Raw genomic sequence first — 19,475 nt, forward strand, 5'->3', positions numbered from 1 at the left:
TTTCTTTTAGCATTTGTGCTCTTGTTTACCTCATGCTGTATTAGTCATCCACTGTAATAAATTACCGTAAAACTTAAAACAACAGAAATCTGTCATAATTTCTGTGGGTCACAGATCTACGTGTAGTTTGGCTGGGTGTGTCTTGTTTGGGAGACTAATTAAGATTCCCACCGGGACTGCAGTCATCTTGAGGCTCTGCTGAGGGGACAACCCATGTATTTGTTTTCTGTTGCTGCATAGCAAACTTCCACAAGCTTAGTAGTTAAAAAATATGTTCATTATCTCTCAGTTTTATGGGTCAGAATTCTAACATTTCTAATCTGGGTCCTCTGCTCAGATTGTGACGGTACCGGAAGGAAGAAAGGTGTGATTCTGGCTATATTCTCATCTGGAGGCTTAGCTGGGGAGGAATCCAAGTTCATTCACATTGGTAACATCATCACCTTGGAGTTGTAGCACCAGGAGCCTATTTTTCTTGCAAACTATTGACTTGGAGCTGCTGTCAGCTCCATAAGTCACCCTCCATTCCTTTGCCATACAGCCCACTCACACCATGACTATTTGCATCTGCAAAGCCAGCAGGAAGTGAGTCTTAACACCATGTAACATAACCATGGGACTGGCATCCTTTTATCAATCCTATCTGTTAAAAGCAAGTAACAGACAGATTCTACCTACAGATTCTACCTATGAGGAAGGGATTATACAAGGGTATGAAAACCAGGAGGTAGAAATTATTTTGGACCTCTTAAAGGCTGCCAGCTATGTGTGATTTTAATTTTACTGACCATATCTTCCAGAACAAAATTAAGTAATATTGGTAAGATGTGTGCTTGGTTAGACTTACTGAAGCAACTTTCTATGTCTCATCTCTTGTGATTTGCATGTTTTAGAAGTAGGGTTTGCAAACTTTTCTTTAAATGACTAGAGAATAAATACTTTAGGCTTGGGCGGGGGCGGGGGGGGGTCATATGATTTGTCAGTACTACTCAACTTTCATCATAGTGTCAAAGCAGCCCTGGGCAATACTTAAATGACTGATAGTGGCTGGGTTTTATTGGAACTTTATGGACACTGAAATTTGAACTTTTAACATTTTCATGTGTCATTCATTAAATAGTATTATCCCCCAACCATTTTTAAAAATGGTTTTTACATTCTTAGCTTACAGGCTACTAAAAAAAAGACATTTGGTCCAGATATGGCCCACGCACCACAGTTTGGTTGTCCTGTTTCTATAAAGTTAAGTAGGTTACTATTTAGAATAGCTTCACTAACTCTGACCTTCAAACTGTCGTATCAAACTCACATTTCTTTTTAATTCTGCAAACTGAGATTTGCACCCTAACAGGACAGCATAGTCGTATTTCTGTGTCTACTTATCTACCCTTAATGTCCAGGCACTGCTCTGAGTGCTTTTCAGGAACTCCCCTTTAACCCTGTAACAACTGTCTAATATAAAGGACTCTCTCACCCACCTATCAAGGAGGGAGGAATGTGAGGCACAGCAGGGTTTTTTAATTGCCCAAAGTTTCACAGCTGGTGATTGATAGAGGCCAGATTTGGCTTCAAGCAGTCTGACTCTCGACCTACAACTCCTAAACACAGTCCCATCTTATGAATTAAGAGAAATGTTTCTTTGGGCCTCCCCTGGTGGTGCAGCCGTTGAGCGCTGGGTTGCGAGGCTGCCCACAGCTTCTGCAGCACTGGTTCGATCCCCGGCCACCGGCGAGGGTCCCACCAAAAAAAAAAAAAAAAAAGGTTTTTAAAAAGCTTTCCTCTAAAACAAGAATTTCGTATTTTTGTGCTGTGTACTTCTTTGGCGTGCTTATGAACTCGGGACTCCATCTAAGAATATGGTTCAAAATCACAATATAAAAAATTAAAATTATAACAGAACCCACTATACTTGAGTATACTTAAAGATAGTAAAAGAGAAATGAATTTTTCATATATTATTATGCTATATTAACTCATGAAATTATATTCTCTAGCAGCTGGCCTAATTTCTCCAGATTACTATCTTAAAGTATTTATTATTATAAATGTTATTTTGAGATACCAGTAGTATATAAAAATATTTGATTTTTGCTGATGATAAACTTTACTGTATTTTTGTTGCTTGAATTCATAATTGAATAGAATGTAAATTTTCAGTTTTAGGTTAAAAATCTTTTCTCAGACAAGTTCATGAGCCACATAAATTGTGTCTGCAGATCTCTGCTTATGTTTTTCAAGTCTCAAACTAATCTGCAGTTGAGAACCAGTATCTTAGAAGTGAAAGGGGTTTTAGATGTCATCTATTACAGTTTTTGTTTGTTTGTTTGTTTTTAATCCTGTGAGGAAACTAAGGCAAGCAGCCAGGCCAGGTCACCTGACTCCCGTTTCTATACATTCCACCCTACTCTGCTGCGGTCCTCAGTCTCACATAAGAGTCAGTGGTTTAGCTTGGTTTTATTTTGTCAAGAATTTGTTGTGCCAAAAATAATGGGTAGTGGTTATGGCAGTTGGATCTGAGATGACCCCCATGACCCTCCTGGAGCCTCTGTGCATTGTGTAGTGTCTTCCCTGACTGTGGCGTCCTGGCCAACAGAGGATGGCAAAGGTGATGATGGGATGTCACGCCCCTGGTAGTTATATCACATCTAACTCCATCTTGTCAGACGCTCTAGAAAGTCCCCATTGCATTAATGAAGCTGCCAGGCTGGGAAAGCCCACATGGTTGCAAGCTTAGCATCTAGCAGTTGAAGGCAGGCTTTCCACCACTGTATTTACCACCATGAGTCAATCAGCCCAGGAAAACAGTGTGAATAAGTCAAGTCACAGAAGCATATATAAATTGAATCAAGAAATGATTGACATAATTCAGGAAAGTGATTATACCTGCTAAGACAGAAAAATACTGTAGCTAGGAATAAACTAACATCTAAGGAAATGATTCTCAAATCTTGGGGAACATCAGAATCACCTGAAGGGCTGGTTGAACAATAGAATGCTGGGCCCCAGCACCATCTAATTCAGTAGATCTGTGGGGCCTGAGAAGTTAGGATGTGTACAAGTTCCAGCCCATGTTGATACTGCTTGTCGGACCACTCTTCAGGCTCTGTGAGCTGAGGTAATACTGCTTTCCCATTTCTTACACTTGACAGTGGGCAAATTCTGTTTCAGTTTTGAAGATTGTGCCCCTTTCCACCCTCAACATAAAAACTTAAAAGCAGGCTGGAGGAGAGATAAGAAGAAAGAGGGCAGGAGGCACAGTGGACTGTGGTGGTGGTCTATGGGTGAGCTGGTGGGGGGGTCCGCTATGGTGGTGATTCCTGATGGGGGTGTCCAAATATTACCTCAATTAAAAATTAGTTTTAAAAAACTTTAAAGCAAGAATTTTGATTTGTAAGTAATAGAGCATTTCGTGGCTCTCACACTGCCTCCTTTCTGCTGTTTTTGCCCTGGAATTGGAATTCTAGCTAGTTGGTTTTATGAGTTTATAGTCAGTAAAAGTACTTTTAGTATTTAAAATAATTCGTCAGCTATTTGCTCTTTACAGTAGTATTTTTCTTCATTGGAAAGTAGTTTAACTTAATTAAGCACTGGATTGGCTATCAGGACTTCAGGTTTGTTTTTAGTTATCAAAAACAAAGATAGGATTGAACCACTGTCTTGATTGGTAGTTTAAGTGGTATGTTAATACCTCCATCAAATGGTCATTGTAGGATATTTGATACCAAAAGATTTTTTCCCCTTTTCTCATACTTTTATACAGCTTAATTAATTTATGTTTCATTATGATCTTTGCTTCACTTAAGATTTCCACTGTAAGCAGAAATTCATAAACATTGTAAATTAATTTCTCAGGGTTGCTCATGTATCAAACATTGTATAATCTCTAAATTTACTTAAATACAAATATATTTAGTATTTTGTGGTCCCATCTGCCCCTATTATAGAAGCATTATTTATCTTTAGAAATTATGACCCTTCTCAAATATTTTCACTTATTTCATCTTTAAGATATAAGATATAAGCTAGATACAAAGCACACAACTTAAGTGTACAGGCTAATGTTTTTTGACAAATGTATGTATACATTTGTAGCCACCGTAAGTTAAATTTTACCATGTTCGGGGCCTCCCTGTGGCGCAGCGGTTGAGCGCTGGGTTGCGAGGCTGCCTGCAGCCTCTTCCAGCACCGGTTTGTTATAGGACAGGGAGAAGGTCAGCCCAAACCCTGCAAACCTGCCTATTTTAAATAGGTTCTGCCATCTGCCACATCAACACAAAACATGAGACTTTAATGAAACGGAACTTTAATACAATTAGGAAACAATAGAGGAAAGGCAAAGAATCTAGTTTCTAAATGAAGCACCCAAAGTTACCCGTCCCCTCGTGGGTAAAAGTCCACCCAAGCAGGATTGGCCCAGAGCAAGGCCCCAAGGCCTGCCACAAGTCTAGAGCATCTTCCAGTGGGGACCCACAGAAAAGGATCACAAACAACCAAACAAGCCCGGAAGGAAAAGAGCAAAATCAACATCAAGACAAAAGCTGCCATGGTCACCTCCCCACGGGTCTCACCCACATCTGTGTCACCCCGTCCACGACCAAAAGACAAGCGCAGTTTCTTCACGTGTCTCTAGGCTCCATGCGCCTCCTCCAGGTCTCCTGGCTCCATCCTGCTTCCTTCCTCAGTCTCTTCTGCAGCTTCTCCTCTTCCTGCTCAGCTCCACCCTCCCTTGGGTGGGGCAGGGAACCTCCCCCTTTCCTGGGACCACCCTGTTACAGGTTCAATCCCCAGCTGCTCCCCGGCCACCATAGGAGGGTCCCACATGGTGCACAGACCTCTTCTGCCGCCCGCTGCTCCCCTCAGCAGTGTACTTCGGTCCTTCTGCCTGCTCTGCTCCCCTGCTCTGGCTCGGTGAATTCTCTCACCCTCCCGCGCTTCTGACTGTACCCAGTGCTTGTATGTATGTATGTATGTATGTATGTATAAATAAATAAATAAATCTTTAAAAAAAATTTTTTTACCATGTTCTAGAATTTTATGTGAATTGGATCATATGATACATATACTCTTGTGTGCAGCTTCTTTCAGTCAGCTGATAATAATCATATATACTGCTGTTTGTATCAGTAGTTTGTTCCTTTTGGGGGAGCAGGGAGTCTAAATTATATTCCAGTGTAAAAAAATACCAGTCTGCTAGTCAGTGCTAGTTATATTACTTCCAGTTTGAGGCTACTGTGAATAAAGCAGTTACTTTGTGGACAAATGTTTTTCGGACATGTTTTCCTTTCTCTTGAGAATTGCTGGATCAAACCGTAAGAGCATATAATTTAAGAAACTGCAAACCTTTTTCACAAGCAGTTTCAACATTACACCCTTAGTAAGTAGCAACATACCAATAGTCCAGTTGCTTCTTGTCCTTGCCAAATTTTGTTTCTAGTTTTGCTGTTTCATTTGTTTTTTAAGGATTTACTTTATGTATACAAGAGCTGGGGTATAGGCCAGAGCTGGGGGCTGGGGGAGTGGGGGAGCGATGAGAGGATTCACCAGAGACAGAGAGACAGAGTGGGGAGCTGGATCTACTGCAATACACTGCTGAGGGGAGCAGCGGGCGAGATAGGAGAGGTCTGCTGCGCCATTTGTGGGTTAGTCCTTGGCCGGGCATTGAACTCAGTCCTTAGCGGTGACAGTGCTGAGACTTAACCCCTAGCCCATCAGGAAGACCCTAGTTTTGCTGTTTTTCACTATAATAATTCTGTGTATGTGATGTGATAACTCGTGGTTTTAAATTACATTTCCCTGATTACTGCATTTATAATGGGTTATGAATATTTACTCATATATAGCTTTCCTTTCTGTTTGACTGTTTTTAACAATGGAAAGTTAATATTGTTAAAGGTCAAATTTACCCCTTTTTTTGATGGTGTATTTTCATATTTCTGTTTCCTCTAACAAATTGGGACATTCCTCAATGTCAAGACTTTTCTTCTGGGTTTTCTTTTATAAGTTTTAAAGTTTTATTTTACTTTTGTTTGGCATTATGATGCATTTTGAGTTAGACTTTGTATTGGGCATGATGAAGTAGAAGTCGGTATTCATTTTTCCTTACGAACATCATATTCAGTTCATTTCTGGATTCCTTTGTCCTGTTGCATTGATATATGTCTTAAACAGCTACCCAGATTATCTTGAAATTGAGTAATGTATCTAACTATGCTAAGTCCTTTTCATTTCTAAATAAATATTAAAGAAGCTCCAATGGTGGTGGTGGCGGTGGCAGCGACCGACCCCCACAGAAGTTGCTTGCGGACAATGCACGTTGTAGGTGAATCAAACAAGTCATTATTTTATGGCCAAAAAAATTCTATTGTGTAGCTGTATATTCGTCACTTCATAAATGTCTGTACCTTTTGTGTGTGTTTTCATTTCTCATGGGTGTATGCCTGAGGGTGGAATGACTGGGTCATTGTAGTTTTTGAACAACTTGCTAGACTTTTCCAAATGACTGCACCATTTAAACTCCCACCAGCAGTGTATGATGGTTCCAGTTTCTCCATGTCCTGATCAACCTGTAGTTTTTATTTTCACTATTTTAATTGGTGTGATGTGGCATCTCATTGTGGCTTTGATTTGCAGCTCCCAGGCAGTACCTTTCCTGCTTTATTTTTGGGTTATTTTTTTAAATAGTTCACTTTATTTTTTTTATTGGCTGTGTATTCTGTGTGTGCATGTGTTTTAATGATTCTAGGGTTAGTAACATGCTTTTTTAAGTTATCAGAACTATTCAGAATTCTTACTGTCCCCTTTCTCATCTTTTGTCTGACAATTCTGGCTGTCCAATTCATATAAATAGTATTTAGGGGCCCAGGAATTTTTTTCTTAAGTCTCTTTTCTCTTTTTAAAGATTATGTCTGTTGACTGCCAGTTGCTTTATCACTTTGTTAGTCAATGTAACATTCATTAATACATGTAAAAATGTTTCTCTACTAAAACATGTATTTTGTATCTTAGTCATCTTTCCCTTTAATTTAAAATTGCCATGAGTTTAGCCTCCCTGGTGTTGCAAGGGGTTAGGCACCACACTATGAAGCAATCCGCAGCCTCTGCAGCACTAGTTCAATCCCTGGCCAGCCAGGAAGCAACCCACATGGCGCAGCAGACCTCTCCTGACTGGCCCGCTGCTCCCCTCAGCAGTGTATTTCAGTCAGTCTGCCTGTCCTGTTCCCCACTGTCTCTGGTGAATCCTCTCACCACTCCCCCCGCGCCCCCCCCCCCCACATCTCTGGCCTTTACCCAGCTCTTGTATGCATAAATAAATAAATCTTTGAGGAAAAAAAAATAAAATTGCCATGATTTTAACTTATCCTGGCTTTCACAATAATTTCACACTGTCAGTGGTAGCCACTGTCAGTGCAGTAGTTGTTTTGAATGTGGCTGCCCTGTGCACGTGTGTGTTTCATTTGCTTCACAGACAACGGTGACAATTGAGACTCTGAACTGTACTTCCCCGACGTCGTTGTTTTGTTTTTTGTTTTGTGGGTTTTTTTTTTTTTGATTAGTCTTTTTTTAATTTTTATTTATGCATAGAAGAATTGGGTTGTAGTGTAGGCCAGGTGTGCGGGGAGTGAGAGGATTCACCAGAGACAGGGTGGGGAGCAGAACAGGCGAATTTGCTGAAATACACTAAGGGGAGCACCAGGCAAAACAGGAGAGGTCTGCTGTGCCATGTGTGGGTTAGTTCCCTGGCAGGGGAACAAACACAGGCTGAAGTGGTGAGACTTAACACAGGCTGAGATTTAACCCTTAGGCCACCAAGGAGGCCGCTGATACCATATCTTAATTGCTCCTGTACAGGTAGGTTATAGGTGCCCTTTCATGACTAAAAGAACTCACATATGCCTCAAAAGAACTCCAGAGTTGTCTTTTTATCTGTGATCTTCTAAAACAAGATGCAGATATTAAAAATTTGTAGCCCTGTATAATAAAGAGTTCTGCCAGGTCCAGCCAGCCGAGACTTGTATTAAATAGTTCACTCGGGTCATGTCTTCCTTGTCATTATTGGTCTCACCAGTAGAAGCATGTCTATAGCAAACTGAGAAATTTTCTGCTAAGGTTCTAAGAAATGGCAAACTGGGAGTTTGGAAAGGTGGTTCTGTATCCCCCCACTGCACCCCCTCCCCCCACATACACATACAGTTACAAGGGAAAGAGGTAATTAAGAGCTGTTCATTTAAGAACATTTGGAACTTTTTTTTTTTTTTAAGATTTATTTATTTATGCGTTTAAGAACTGGGGTGTAGACCAGAGGCATGGGGAGGGGAGGCAGTGAGAGGATTCAGCAGACACAGAACGGGGAGCAGAGCAGGCAGATCTACTGAAATACACTGCTAAGGGGAGTAGTGGGCAGACAGGAGAGGTCTGCTGCAATGTGGGTTGGCTCCCTGGCCGGGCGGGGATCAGGCCATCACAGTGATAGCACTGAGACTTGACCGCTAGACCATCAGGGAGGCCCTGGAACTTTTTTCAAATATAGACCTGATTGTGTTTAGACTTCAGTTGGTTTGATCTTCTTGTTACCCAAATTCTACTGAAATATTTTGTTATAATTCAGGAAAATGAGAAGCATTTATGTAATTAAAAGAGAATTGCACTGGGCTGGATTAATAAGTGAATGTTCTAATCTAAACTTTAGAGAGGCAGTCTGAGAAATATAAAAATTATACATGTTGGTAGCAACATAGTGCCATCATACTTGTCTTTAAGTAGCAAAATCAGAAAGTGCTAGCAAAATTGGTCAGTTTTTGGAGAGAGAATATATGCTCTTCATTAGATTCTTGAGGAATTTTATGTCCTGTAAAAGGTTAAGATCTTTAAGTAGAAATTAATAGCCTAATCTTTTTGCTTACCTGAACCTTTTTGTTTCAGGTACCCTAGGCCAGTTTATCTTTATTCTTCAAAAAATTTATTTTCCCCCTCTCATGAATTTCTGATATTTAAAAGAATGGAATGTAGTTTTATATGAGGTTTATCTATGTGCAAGGAAAATTAATTGCCTTGAATTGTAAGCCCTCAAGTATCTCTTGGTAAGGTGGTATGGAGTTGCCTTAAGAAAACTTTCAGCGTAAGTGATGTAATTGAAACTGAGTAGGATAATAGGGCTATTGGAAAGGAATCTCAGACATGCAATTCTTTGAGACAAGTAGGGGCTTTCAGACAGAGTGTAGACACAAAGAACAACACTGTTTATACACATAGAGTGTTTGCTAGACTGGTATGCTTGTGCTTTCTTTTGCATCATGTTAGAGTGAAAGGTCTCTCTGGTCTGGCCCAGCTGGTCTCCTGATGCATCTTTGAGCTATGCTGCTATTCTGGTGAAATGATCTTAATGCTTCTTACCACCACTTTGAACTACTCTTTGCCCAGCTCCACCCTCCCTTGGGAAGCACCAGTTTCGCAGACAGTGGCGAGGAAGCCAGTCCAAACCCACTAAGGTTCATGTAGGGACTCACATGTCACTGCTCATACTTTATTGTGAATGCTGATATGAAATGAAATCTATCAGAACCCAACACAGCTACGGTGCTGTGTTTTGATACTCACATTTTCTTCAGTGAGATACCAGTAGTAAGAATAGAAAGTTTCTTCCCTCTCTGAAAAGTAAAATGTTTACTTTCTCATTTGCATAAGGTCTGATGATTTTTTTCCCCCATGAATATTTTCTCTGACATTTTCCACAAATAAAACTACTATAGATTATGGCGGTTTGGTAAATACATCTTTTTAAAATTATATTCACCTATGACCCCTCTGCTTAATGAAGGGGAAAAAATTAAAAATCAAGGTTTAAAGTGAAATTTTACCCAGATTCTTTTTTTCTTAAAGATTTATTTATGCCTACAAGAACTGGGGTATAGGCCAGAGGAGGGAGAGTGGTGGTGAGAGGATTCACCAGAGTGAAGAGCAGAACAGACAGATCTCCTGAAATCCACTGCTGAGGGGAGCAATGGGCGAGACAGGAGAGGTCTGCGGCACCATGTGGGTTAGCTCCCTAGATGGGGATCACACTCAGGCCTCAGCGGCTGGTGATAGCTAGATAGCACTGAGACCTTAAGCCCTGCACCACCCATATTCTTTAGTGGTTAAGATACAGAATAACCTCTGGCAATTAAACAGCCCTTTATTATGTTGGCTACTATAAGGTAACAATCTAAAATGCAGTGGTGGGATTGTCCAGCTCTAACCAAAAAAAAATTTGTTTCCATCAAGCTGTCTTAAATTTTCCTATGGAAAGCTATCTTCACAATTTAGAATTTATTTTATAACATGCCCTAAAGTTTACATTTAATAGAATATTAAATTATACTTGCATTTTGGAGTAGCTACGTATAGTCTGGTGAATATTTCCCATCTTTGCTTCTTAACCTGAAGTAGAAATGAATAAAGGTAGGCAGACTGAGTTTCTTTTTTGTTTGCCGTCTAAGACTGGGACCTAATTTTGACCTCAACGTCCATCCTATTTATTATATGTGTCTCCTTACTCTGTGGGCGGAGATAAGATTGGTGCCTCAATTTTATAACTTAGACTGTTGATGATTAAAATTTTTGCTATTTCACCAAATGTGCTGTTTATGGCTTAAAACAACCTGTTCTCTGAGAAACCCTCTTAATAGCTTTACCTTCAGGATTTCCCAAAATATAACTATCCATGTAACAGTGTAGTGACACGAAGTGACAGTGTAAAGTGTAGAATATTTTACACTAAGTGTAAAGACTAATTCCTGTTAGTGTTTTGTTTGTTTGTTTTCATTTCCTGCTTTCCAAAGCTTGTGAACTATCAGATCATCAGTTCTCCCCTGTCCCCATCCATCCTCTATATTAATGTATTCTTGTGTTTGGGGCCATTTGGTCAGGCCTCAGACATTCCACAGCTACCTGGAAGACATCATCAACTACCGCTGGGAGCTTGAAGAAGGAAAGCCCAACCCTCTGCGAGAAGCCAGCTTCCAGGACCTGCCTCTGCGCACTCGCGTGGAGATCCTGCACCGCCTCTGTGATTATCGGCTGGACGCGGATGATGTCTTCGATCTTCTCAAGGTGCTTTCTACCTGGCAAGCCCTTTTCCGAAGCCAAAAAAAAAAATCAGGATATTAATCTGAAGATACTAAGAGAAACCCAGTTTGGTTTTTATTACTCTATGTTTATACATCATTTTGGTTTAATTTCTGGTTGGTTTTTCTCTTCCTTTACATGCATACCACTGAGTCTGAGCTAACAGGAACAGTTCAAAGCCCCTGTGTGTTCTCCTTGTCAGCAGCCAAAGTTATAATTGGCCACTGAATTGTATTTCCCAAGAACTTTAACTCATATGCAAGTGCAGTTCATCCCTACTGTATATACATTTTACATACATGTTACAAAAATTGTTTTGGGGAAGGGAAGTAAGGACAGCTCTTCCCTTCCCCCTTATTCTACCTGTTTTAGAAGTCTATCTCAGAAGAAGGGTGTGGGCTATTGCTTTTCATTCCTAAGGGGGTAGGTTTCTAATCCTGTTCAGTCAGAACCGATTACATGTGCTTATGGCTTCTCAGTTCAGCCATGCTCATGGACACATTATAAAAATCATTGGGGGCGATTTAGCAAAGTCTATGCTGGGAATTCAAGGACTTCAGTAGCAGAGGCAAGGCCAGTAGAGGTCAGACCCTGGGGTAAATTGGGAGCTGTATTGCTGGATCTCAGCTGGAATAAGAGATTGCTCTGGGTCATTATGGAGCCAGAGTAGAGGATCACCTGGGACCACACTCACAGCAATGTCTCTACTCTGTTGTAATTATCTTTCCCTGTTACAGAGGCACATATAAAACAACACTGACTCCAAACCAGATCTACAATATGTTCATCAAAATTCCTTTTGGTTTCTCTCTCTCTCTCTCTCTCTCTCTCATTTTGGTAAAAAAGGAACAGTGATGGGAATGGGAAACATTTGAGCTATTCCCTATCCTGTTCATCAAGGAAGATAGCACTTTGGCATTCTAATGTTTCCTATGCCCAAAGGGACCATAACATAAGATGCTTGGGCATTTTAAAATAGGAGTATCTGAGTAAAATGTTGAATCCTCAGTTTTCCCCTGTTTGATTTTGTTTCCCAAACCTCTTTTTCTTGTCCTTCGACTTAGGGTCTGGATGCAGACAGTCTCCGCGTGGAGCCACTGGGTGAAGACAATTCTGGGGCGCTCTATTGGTATTTCTATGGGACACGAATGTATAAGGAAGACCCGGTACAAGGAAAATCCAATGGAGAACTCTCTTTGAGCAGGTACCTTTTTCAAGGTCGGGGCTGTGATGGCTACTGTAGGACAGTGTCATTAAATTAACTACATTGGAATTCTGCAGCCTAGTGGTTTGGTTTTTCTTCTTCTTCTTTTGAAGGAATTAGTTAAAACAGCACACCTGCAAAGAGATGTAAGTAATTATTACATGCAGGAATTAATGCATAGCCTCTGCCATTAGGATGTTGAAAGGTGGTATTCTGATATGTGGTTCTTGGGCTGAGGTTTTTGCAGAGGGCCATGCCCCTTACTGTGGGTGATCTGTGCAGCACACTTCTCTCCATGACCACCGTCTTGACTGCAACAGTTTTCCTCTTTACAATTCCCCAGGACTCATGTTTTTACTGGAGTCAATGTTCTGTTCCCTCCGTGTAAGACCACCTTAGTGAATAAATGAAAAGTAAACCTCCTGAAAGCTTCCAGAAAGGAGGAAGCCTCCTTTCCAGAAGAAAACGACCATATTGTTGTATTTAGACTTTTTTGCTGCTTGGAGCAGTGCTCACGCTTAGTGTCAGTTGGGTCTTACTCAGATTTAAATACTACAAAATGTCGGTTTTCCTTGGTTCTGCATTCTGATAAGGAAGACAGAGCGTCGGAAGTTTTGCTGCCCTTTGCCTGTGATTACTGCATCTAATCCTCTTTGTAACCTCATTGCTAGAAAAACTGTAACTACTGATTTAAAAGTCATATGGTACATGTCAATTCTGCTCAAGAAGACTTCTGTTTAATGTACTATTTCTTAGGGAAAGTGAAGGACAAAAGAATGTCTCAAGTGTTCCTGGGAAAACAGGAAAAAGAAGAGGAAGACCCCCGAAGCGGAAGAAACTACAGGAGGAAATTATAGCGAGGTAAGAAAAATATTCTGTGATGGTCTAGACCCTCAGGCTAGAAAGGACCTTGGTTTCACTACTTCCTCCATTTTCACTTGAACATGGGAAAGACATGGGACTGAGTTTATGGACACCTACCTGATCAGTCGTTGCGAAATGATGTTGTGCGCACTAGGCAGTCAGGAAGCCCAGGTTCTCAAAGCCCTCTGTCTACCAGATACCTCCCGCTAACCCTGTTTTTTCATTTGACTGTGGGGATACTAGTAATGACAAGAATTAAACAAGACAGTGCATGTGACAATGAAAAAAAATATAAAACCAATCATGAACCATAGTAGCTGCTCAATCAGTAGTACTTAAAATTCATTATACCACAAACATTTTAATAGCTATGTAGAATAAGTTAATTCTATGGTTAAGTGTTGACTAATAATCAGTATTTTAGTAGAATTATATCATATCTGAGCTTAGAAGTTTTCTCAATTAAGAAGATTTTAGTCACAAACCTGCTTTATTTTGTTTAGAATACTACTTCCTACAATAAAAGATCCTAAGCATTTTATGTTCTTTTATACTATACCAAATAAAAAAGATTCTGCTACATTTGGGCAGTTTTATTTTCTACACTGTTATCTTTTAGGGAATTCCACCCTGTAAATCTTGATATAAGAGTTCCCCTATACTTAAAAGGCAGGCCCGTCATTATACACCTAAGTTCAACCATTTTTTTAATAACACAAAATAGCTTCTTTCTTTCTTCAAAACATTGCAACTCCTAAAAAGTGTGAATGCTGGCACTTAGGCAAGGTTTCACTGTATTTCTATTAGCCACTAAGAAGTATGTCTAGGAATCACATTATGAATAAATAAAAATTTTGTTTTGTTATTTTTTACTCTGACGAATTAGTGTTCCACTTAACTTTGCAGAAATTTGACTACAGATTGTAGCTTTCTTCCCAGCAGTGGGAAGAAATAATATAGACATAGACAGAAAACTTCTCTCATAGTATAGACAGAGAACTGTTTTGTACCTGTCTCCTTTTCCCTACAAAGTACAATAGTGCTGGGAATAGAGAATCATTTTAATAAGCATATGTGGACTTCTGCTACCCTCTACTGGTGATTTTATTCTTTAGAGCAGTGTATCCAACACAGCATTTAAATATTTTTAAATTAAATAAAATTTTAAATTCCTTTCCTCGGTCACTCTTGGCCACATTTCAAGTGTTTGGTAACTACAAGGGGGCTTTGTGGCTACTGTTCTGGACAGCAGCAACACAGAATGTTTTCACTCTTAGAAAGGTCTATGGAATACTGCTATTATAGATATTTGACCTCAAACCAAAAAATCCACAGAAAATGTCATATTGATTCAGGGATACAAATGATAGTGATACTTAACAGTGTTATGCTGAGCAGGTTTATTTTTATTTACTCTACAATATTTATATAAAATAGACATTATTAATAGTCTCATTTTATGGTAATTAACTTCTGAGGTCGAATGGTAAGTGACACACCTTGAAAAGGGACAGTCTTGACTTCAGAGCTTATGTTTTTAAAATCTGACTTACATGAGATTAAATTAAGTCTTCAGCGTAAGCCCTGAATCAAGGGGAGATTTGCTTGGCATTTAACTGTTAACACCTAAGTATGGTTTATTCCCCAGCATCGATGTTGTTACCATAGCATTGAGTTCCTATGTATAGGTTCTTCCTCTTTATACGAGTACACCTACACCCTTGATCAGTAGAATTGTTCCTTCTCCTAACCTTGCCCCCTTATACACACACACACTTCCCCGTCCTTGTTTTAAGTTAATTGGGTCTACCTTCTAGGGGAAGCACAGAACAGTTTAGACATGTCTTTGTTTTAATTGATGCCTCCTTTTCCTGTGTTTCAGTGAAAAGCAGGAAGAAAACTCCTTAGCATCTGAGCCACAGACAAGAAATGGTAATAATCTTTGCTAGAGTTTAGAAAGAATTCTGTAAACTTTGTTCATTTGTATTATGATGGTGACTCTATTGTTTCCCAGAGTCATGAAATAAGACTGTTGCAGGAGCCTCCTAAGTAGCCTGCCTTGCCCCTGATCTGTTCTTCTCACTTTCTTCTGGGCCCATCTCTTTGATGAACAACGTGAGATCAGCCTAGATCTTTCTACTTGTCCTGTTCATTACTTGAGCACGGTATAGTCAACCCCAGACATTTGAATGAATGAGCATCTTTTAATCTACTTCATACGGGAGTACACTGGTTTCTTACCTAGACTTTAGTTCTGTAATCAAAATAGCACGAGTTGGAGGGAGGGGGGTTATCAATGTATTATCTTTCAATATAAGTGAAACCAGGAAAACTGCAAAAGCTCAAGTCAAGCCATTTGCGTAGAAAAGTAAACACACTTAAGCATTTCTAGGGTATTAACATTTCTGTTAGGCTAGGGTGTTAGCATCTGTGAGGATCACAATAGTTGCATTTGTATTAGTGAATAGTGATCCTAATAGGAAAATCAAAAGTAAACATTTATCAACCCTAAAATAAAAAAAATTGATTGTCTCCTTTTTCTCCGTCCCCTGGTTTTAGTCATCACCTAGGGTAAAAAACAAAATTGAGAACAGTAGGAAAAGGGTCCTTAGAGGGCTCTGTTTAATGAATCCACCCCTCTTTTATAGGATCCCAAGGGCCAGGTCAAGGCACTTGGTGGCTCCTGTGCCAAACAGAAGAAGAATGGAGACAGGTCACTGAGAGTTTTCGGGAGAGGACCTCCCTTCGAGAGCGGCAGCTCTATAAGCTCCTCAGTGAGGACTTCTTGCCTGAGATCTGCAACATGATTGCCCAGAAGGTACGCAAATGGGTGATCCTTCCTTTATATTAGGTATGAAAAGGCATTATTTAAGGATTGTTAGTTTCTGAATACATCCACTCTCCTGTAGATGATATAGGCCTCATCTCCTCTGATGTGGGTATAAAAATGGGACGTCATGCCTCATACTCTCTCTCCTTCACTGCAGGTTACAGAATATTCTTACTCCAAGAAGTCTGAATACCCACCTTCTCTAACACTTACCTAGCTTTTCAGGATCTGGATCAACTTTTTTTCTCCCATAACATTCCTCAGGAAATGTTCCTTGAGCCCCTGTGCATATCTACCGACACCCCTCCCCTCATACCCCACTCTGTACATACCTTAGTTTATCTTTTTAAATCATTTTCTATGGTCAGTCTCTCCCCTCCTCAGCAAGATATTTCTCTTTGTAGTTCTAGTGCCAGCTCCTTGCTGATTTAACTGAAAACTTTGTGTCTTCTCCAACTTCAGGGCAATGTATGCTTCACAGACCATGTCTTATATTTTCATGCATATGCACCCTAATTCATGACATTTCCGAACATCTTCCTCCTCTTTTTCCCTACCCATTTGAATAAGGACTCTCTCAAAAGTTACATTTTAAAGTCATCATCTACATGAGCTGTCCCATTTTACTAAATTTCATCGTGAGTTGTTCAGAGTTCTCCAGATGAGGGGCCATGTCTTACTCATCCCTTTTAACTCCCACACTGCCCAATATAATCCTTTTCCTGTGGTGGGTGCTCAGTAATCATTCAGTATGCCTGTTTCTTTACAACAGTGTAATACTTTGGATTGTTAATGCATGTTACTAGATGACAGAAAAATGTGACCACCAGGCAACAAAATCTGAAGAGCAGGTATTTATAAATGATTACTGCAGTACCTTCAGAGAAGTATCAAGTAACAAATATATTAATTTTTTGTGAGTCCAGTGATATTTCTAACTTTTAAGTAGAATGATGCTGTAGGAAAAATTTTAGAAAGTCACCTTTCACTAGTGGTAGGGACTTTAGTTCAACAAGAATTGCGTTTTCGGGGCCTTCCCGGTGGGTTGAGCGCAGCGCTGCACGGGTTCAATTCCCGGCCTGCCAGGGAGAAACCCACGTGGGTGGCAGACCACGCTTGTCTCGCCTGCTCCTCACCTCAGCAGTGTTTTTGGTCCATCTGCCTGTTCTGTTCCCCGCTCTGTCTCTGGTGAATTCTCTCACCCTCCCATGCTTCTGGCCTGTACCCAGTTCTTGTATAAATTAAACAAATCTTTAAAAGAAAAATTGCATTTTCATGCATGAACAAAAAAAAAATCTGCATTTTTCCCCCCTCAGTATATTTAACTTTGTTTACTGTAGTTACACTTAGTTTTTATGATGTGCAACCCACTGTTACAATTTTCCAGGAATTGAAGACTTAATGTAGTTTTCTTAAGGTAATTACAATGCAGAGATGGTTTTGTAATTTTCTGACTATTGATCTAAGTAATGATGATAATTAATCATTAGTTATGTCATTAAATTAATACATTAAATCATCCTTTATATTTTCTGCTTTTTTTACCTTTTTTACTTTATCATCACCCTAACATATTTTTAGGATAGGAAAAAATGTAAAAATTAAAATTGATGGTTTTTATAGAGAAGAAAAATATGAAACAACATAAACCTTACTTATAGCTCTCCAGAACCAAAAAATTAGAAACTAAAAGAAGTAATTATGCAATGCTATTTTGAAAGATATACAGTGTTCTTAATTTGTAGACTTCAATGAAATGCATGTTGTATTGATTACAAAGATAAGAGAATCTAAATTGTACAGGAGGAAATCTTAGCAGAGCAGTAATTAAGAAGTGTTTTCACAAAAGGATCTCATCAAAAACTCCAGAATCATCTGAATTTATTCACAGGTAACATTTTCTAAGCATTCAAGAAAGGATAATTTGCCAACACTTCAAAAATTAAAAAAAAAAGAGAAGCTACCCTGTTCATTCAACTATAGTGTCTTAGATCTGTATTCTTGGTAAAATTAAATACATTCATTTCTTTGAGTAATATGTATGTTAAGTCCTTAATCCTGACAAGTGAAAAGCATCTATCTTCAACAAAGGAAAAATACAGTGTAACCTATGAAGTATTACTGGTAATTTCAGAATGAAGTCTTGTCAATGTGACATAACAAAAAAAAACAGTAAGTGGCAACATTTTTAGAATGTTTTGCCTGGAGGAATAAGAATTCACTTATAAAATATTAGAGTTTAGTAACTATAGTTCCTATAACAGAATCACCTTGCTTGCTAATTAAAAAAGATTGGATAGAAAAAAATCTTAAGCTGTCTGCATTTACATTGCAACATCTCATTTAAAAAACAAAACTTGAGGCGCTCTGCACACATGGGTTCAGCAGAGCCACCTCTTCTTTGTAGGGGCCAGTGCTTTCTTCAGACAACACTGAAGGGCGAAGTGAACATGTTGGGTCTATTTGGGCCTGGTCACGAGAAGCTGCTTATAACTCTGGCAATGTATGTTGTGCCATCAGTGGCCCCTCCGTTGACTTCAACTGCATGGTCTACATGTTCTAGTGCAGTTCCACCCAGAACAAGTTTGGCAGCACAGTAAAGGCTGAGAATGGGAAGATTGTCATCAGTGGAAAGTCCATCTCCTCTTTCAGGAGCAAGATCCAGCCAGCATCAAATGTGGTGATGCTGATTATATAGTCCATTGGTGTCTTTGCTACTGCCTTTAAGAAGGCTGGGACTCATGTGTAGGGTGAGGCCAGAAGGGTCATCATTTGTGCCAATGCCCTATGTTTGTGATAGGGATGATCACATAAAAGAGGACAACTCCTTCAAGATTGTCAGCAATACCTTCTGCAACACTGACTGCTTGGTCACCCTAACCAAGGTTATCCATGACAACTTTGGCATCATGGATGCACTCATGACCACGGTCCATGCCATCACTGTCACCCAGAAGACTGTCTACAGCCCCTCTGGGAAGCTGTGGTGGTGACCGATGGACTGCATGGGCTTGGGGTAAGGTCCTCCCCAAACTGAACTGGATCTCACAAGCGTGCCTTCTGCATCCCCACCCCAGTGTGTTGGTTGTAGATCTTACCTGCCACCTGGATAAAGCCACCAAATATTGATATAGTAACATCAAGAAGGTGAAGCAGGGGTTGATGCTGGAACTGGTATTCCCTCAGTGATCAGTTGTTCAAGTTCATCTCTTGCTCTGTGAATTTGGCCACAGCATCAGGGTGGTGGACACCAGCCTGAGGATGAGCACAGAGGAAGAGAGGCGCCCCTCAGCTGCTGGGATCCCTTCCCCACCCATCTGTCACAGGTGCATCCCAGACCCCCTGGATAAAGGGGGGTTGCTTAGGTAACCCTGCCATGTACCATCAATATAGCACACTGTACTCAAATCCCCATCCCCCAAAAATAAACTGAACAAACAGATGAAGTTTTAAGAGGACAATTTGTGTGGAAGG

At 40.0% G+C, this 19,475-nt stretch overlaps 1 protein-coding gene across 1 annotated transcript in view; it reads left to right on the forward strand.

The window, feature by feature from the left end:
- Window positions 1-19,475, forward strand: part of CECR2 (CECR2 histone acetyl-lysine reader) — a gene marked incomplete at both ends in the record, with an annotated part of 127,584 nt that overhangs the window by 82,495 nt on the left and 25,614 nt on the right. Inside the window, 5 exons of the mRNA XM_084256115.1 lie at window positions 10,905-11,088; window positions 12,168-12,307; window positions 13,064-13,168; window positions 15,054-15,103; window positions 15,820-15,989. Of these exons, the coding sequence (XP_084112241.1) occupies window positions 10,905-11,088; window positions 12,168-12,307; window positions 13,064-13,168; window positions 15,054-15,103; window positions 15,820-15,989 (649 nt within the window). The remainder of the gene's footprint in view (window positions 1-10,904; window positions 11,089-12,167; window positions 12,308-13,063; window positions 13,169-15,053; window positions 15,104-15,819; window positions 15,990-19,475) is intronic.

This window comes from Talpa europaea (assembly GCF_964194135.1).
Source record: "Talpa europaea genome assembly, chromosome: 15".
Taxonomy (NCBI): Eukaryota; Metazoa; Chordata; class Mammalia; order Eulipotyphla; family Talpidae; genus Talpa; species Talpa europaea.